This window comes from Artemia sp. Qi Xiang Cuo, chromosome 9 (assembly GCF_049724085.1).
Source record: "Artemia sp. Qi Xiang Cuo chromosome 9, ASM4972408v1, whole genome shotgun sequence".
Classification (NCBI taxonomy): Eukaryota; Metazoa; Arthropoda; class Branchiopoda; order Anostraca; family Artemiidae; genus Artemia; species Artemia sp. Qi Xiang Cuo.
In genome coordinates this window covers 69,203,057-69,207,187 of record NC_142802.1, presented here as the reverse complement: position 1 = coordinate 69,207,187, position 4,131 = coordinate 69,203,057, and the positions used below count along the sequence as shown (strand labels likewise).

At 33.0% G+C, this 4,131-nt stretch overlaps 1 protein-coding gene across 1 annotated transcript; it reads right to left on the bottom strand.

The window, feature by feature from the left end:
• Nucleotides 1-938: 938 nt before the first annotated feature.
• LOC148948975 (uncharacterized) lies at nt 939-3,641 on the bottom strand. Its single transcript, XM_089094156.1, has one exon. It carries the CDS (start codon nt 3,599-3,601, stop codon nt 2,561-2,563), a length of 1,041 nt encoding a protein of 346 aa, XP_088950282.1. The 5' UTR covers nt 3,602-3,641; the 3' UTR covers nt 939-2,560.
• Between the last annotated feature and the right edge of the window lie 490 nt (nt 3,642-4,131).

Sequence of the window (4,131 nt, the reverse complement as noted above, 5' to 3'; positions counted from 1 at the left end):
CCATGAAAAATTTCTCCATGGAAAACTCCTCCCACGCAAACTTCCCCCTCCCCACCAGGAAATCCCCCTGAAAACGTATATATACTTCCAAATTAACAAAACTATACAATGCAGTAGGCAAAGTTCATAACTTGCAGCCCTTCCCCAGGGGACTGTGGGGAGAAGTCCCCCAAAGACAGTTATTAGACTTTTCAACTATGCTGGGAAAATGGCTATCTCAAAATTTTGATCAGGTGACTTTGGGGAAAGTTTGTTTGAAGTAAGAGGACGAATGTTTTGTCTGATGAGGGAGGGTTTTATGAGACCCAAAATTGGGGCAAAAATCTTGTTGTCCTTAATTAGTATCAAACTTGCAATCTTTTCGCATTTTGGTGAATAGTGGTTTGAAATCTTTAAGGTTTCTGATGTGCGGAATTTTTGTGATGATCATGCCCCTTCTTAGGGGGGGTTTCCCCCTTTTATAGATTGGCAAATTGTTCTTAGGCTTGTAACTTTTCATAAAACCCTTTTTATGAATATTTTTTTTATCCAATTCCATTATTTTCATCCAACCTTAGATCAAAGCTCAATGACTGTTTTGTGGTAGCCAAACCGACTAAATGCATCTTTTCTGAATTACTGTAAGATGGTTGTTTTCCTACAGACCAAAAAAAAAAAAAAAAAAAAAAAAAGTCAGTGAACTTCTTAAAGGAAACCTAACCAGAAACACCGCGGGAGAGAAGTAAAGCGTCATCTACCATTTTTTACTTCATGAGGCATAGCCCCTAAAGAGTCCTTGCTAGATGTTGAGCTTGTAGTCCATTCAATTGTCAGTTATGTTATTGGGAAGACTAGTGATAGAATATTAAGTATTTCCCAGCTACGCTACTCTATGATAAATAGAATACAGAAAATCAAAAATTCAGTTATTTAACTTTCAAAGTTTCGAGTACAAATACAGGTTGAATGTAAAAAAAATATCAATCACATAAAAAGAACTCTCAAATTGTGATGATAGTTAAAAAAACAATAGAAATTCACTCATTTAAGAAAAGCTAGACTATTTGCTCACAAATAAATCTGGTTGATCTATTCAGTTTTAGAAACTACTTTTCATTAGACCTTTATTAATATAGACCACTTTCACACGAAGTAGGCATCAGCAGCTACCAACCCTCTTAAAATGGTGGTTTTAGTTTAAAAATAATCTGTAACCCAAGGTGAACAGTGTACCCTAAATGATTATGCCAATATGGACCAAAAAACCTAATTTGGGGTGGCTCCTAACCTGGAAAAATTATTTTTGTCTCTTTAAAGGTCAGACTTGTCTATAAGTATATTGTTCTAAAATAGTTAAAAAATTACATAAACAAAGGTGTATGTTTCATCCACAGGCGTTTGGATATTATTTTAGGATACGTTGAAAATAAGTTGAAATCATGGGAGGGAAGGCAAATGTTCGTCATTTTAACGCGCAAATTCAAATCATTTTCCAAGAAAAAGTCAAAGTATTTGTTCGAACTCGATGAACAGATAATTGTGAATACATAAAAATCTATTCTTGTAAGCAGCTTGTACTTCCGCCCGCAAGTTACAGCTATAGGCTTTTCGCCAAGCCGCATGTATCACAATTAATTTCAAGCCTTAACTGCGATGAAATTAAAAAAAAGTGTTATAATATTCATCTTAAGTTTCAGGATTGTTTTTGCTTTCATTGACCAAAAAATTTTACTTTTAATTAAGTTCGTATCATTATCAATCCCATAGTTAGGATTATTTCAAATATGATTGAAATAAAAAAAAAAATGGCTATGTTTTATCCCACTTTTGGGACAAAATGTATCAAAGAAAATATGAATTCATTATCAAAAGGTGTTATTTTCTGGAATAGGGATAGGGATATCCTCTTTTCCCAGCAGATGATTGTTTCCCAAGATTTTCAAGTTTTAATTATAAAAGATTTAAATCAATTTGAAAGGATTTCAGTCGTTTGTATAAAGCACCATTTATGTTTTTCTTCTTTTTTCTTCATTTATGTTTAATAATAAACTCTTTTCTCCTTTGTACAGGCACAGTTTCTTAATACAAATGAAAAAAAAAATCAAGAGCGGATTGGCAGATACATCTATCGGATTGATTATTTCTAGTTGGTATCTAAGTGTTGGTCTAACTAAACTATGCATATTGAGCCTCTTTTTGCGATGTTTTGTCAGATAAACCATTATGAGTCTTACGATAAGAAAAGTCAGAAAGCGCATGAAATTTCTTACTAAAACAAAAATAAGTCCTGAAAGCTTTTAGATATACAATACTAAGAAAGCTGCACAGACAGTTATCGTTTCAAGAACATTTACGCGAATGAAAACGTTATTTTTCCCACAAAAGTTTACGTTTTCTTGGTATTTATTTTTAAAATAAACTAGTAAGAAGTTCAATGAGTCTTAGAAAGAAAGTACAAAAACAAAACAAAAAGCATGTGTTCACCTCTTAAAGAGTCACTTCGCTTATAAACAAAACAATTCTAAACCCAAGACAAGGTAAAAAGAAAGCAAATATCGAACGATAGTGCTGATCATCGATTTTATTTGAAAGTCAAATGGCAAAAAATGGGTTGTTGTACACAATCCGCCACTGGATACGGATGTTTTATCCCGCCGTGAGACCCATCACAAACTCGAGAATAATGAAAGGGGATTTTATCAATGTGTCCACATTTAATACAATTAGTTGAACGAATTGGCCTTAATGATTTTGAAATACGCTCATAAAAATCCCAACTTTTTTTAGAATTACTTTTAGCAATAACTAAACATCGGAGGGACTCTTCTAAAAGCATCTTTAGGTTCTGAAACGGCATTTTGAAGGTTAAGTTCTCAAATACAGTCAGTATATCTATAACAGGAAAATTCTTCAAGTCTATTGTGCTTAAAAGCTCCATTGCTGCCATAGATCTTTCTTCTGGGCTATTCGACACCCAGCTACAAAACATCTGCAAAAAACCATAGTGATTCGGTGTTCTTTCATCCAGCTGCAAAGAACCATGCATCCAGCTGCAAGTATTTCGTGTTCTTGTCAGTTTTAGGAGAGAACAACAATTTTTGGAAAGTTTGGTAAATACTTCCACATTAAATGAATTGACAAAATCCGGAATTTTTTCTCCTTTAACAATAATCATAGCGAGCTCTCTTAAAGCAGTCTCTTCTACTCTTTCATGATCAAAATTACTAAAAAAGTTCTCCAGCGTTTCTGTATTTCCATTTTGTTTATATAAATCAAATAGTTTTTCAGCTATTTCTTCTTTGATACACAGAAAATTATATTTTTCAACAGTATACAAAATCTCTTTCAAGTCTAATTTCTTCAAGCATGGCATAGTTCCTTTTTCATAGTACTGAATGATAAAATTCATTGTCGAAAAATTAACATCGTCTACTACAACTACATTTGTTCGTTTTTCGACAAAATCAGCTTCAAACATTCGCTGGAACACATCACTTACTGCAGACAAAAGGCTCCTCTTGGCTGTAACATCTCCACCAATGCACTTGATGGTAACAAAGGTATTGTCACCGATGGTCAATTTGGCTAACAATGTAATCAAATCTGGCAGAGATTTGTCCATATTCTTAAATAGACTCGAGTTCCACGTTTTCACTAAACTGGACCCTAAAAAAACAATATAAATGTAAATAAAAATAATTTAAAGATTTAACAGGAAACACCTCACGTAAACAATGTAGGCAATTATTTTTTAGATAGAAGACGGTGTGAATACTAAACACTATCTTCTTTTGCGCAGTTTAAATAAAATAAATGTAAAAAAGTTAAGATTGACGGTAAAACTCAAACAAACAGTGTATATGACAGCCCTTGAACCATCCCTCAATTAAACTAAAGTTTAAGTTAATGAAAATCAAAGAAATTTCCATACATATTCTTTAAATATTGCAAGACTTTCAGTTCCGTGTTTTTTAAAAGACGACGGGAGAATAGAAGAGAATAGTAAATTAACAGAATGGAATATTTACTAAGCCTTCAGTAAAGCTAAGCTAACTTAGCGTAAGAAACGGTGGAGTATGTAGCCTGAAAACAATTAACTGATCTTTAAAGTTTTTTATAATCTTATACCAGTTGTTACATCAGCAACTTTCA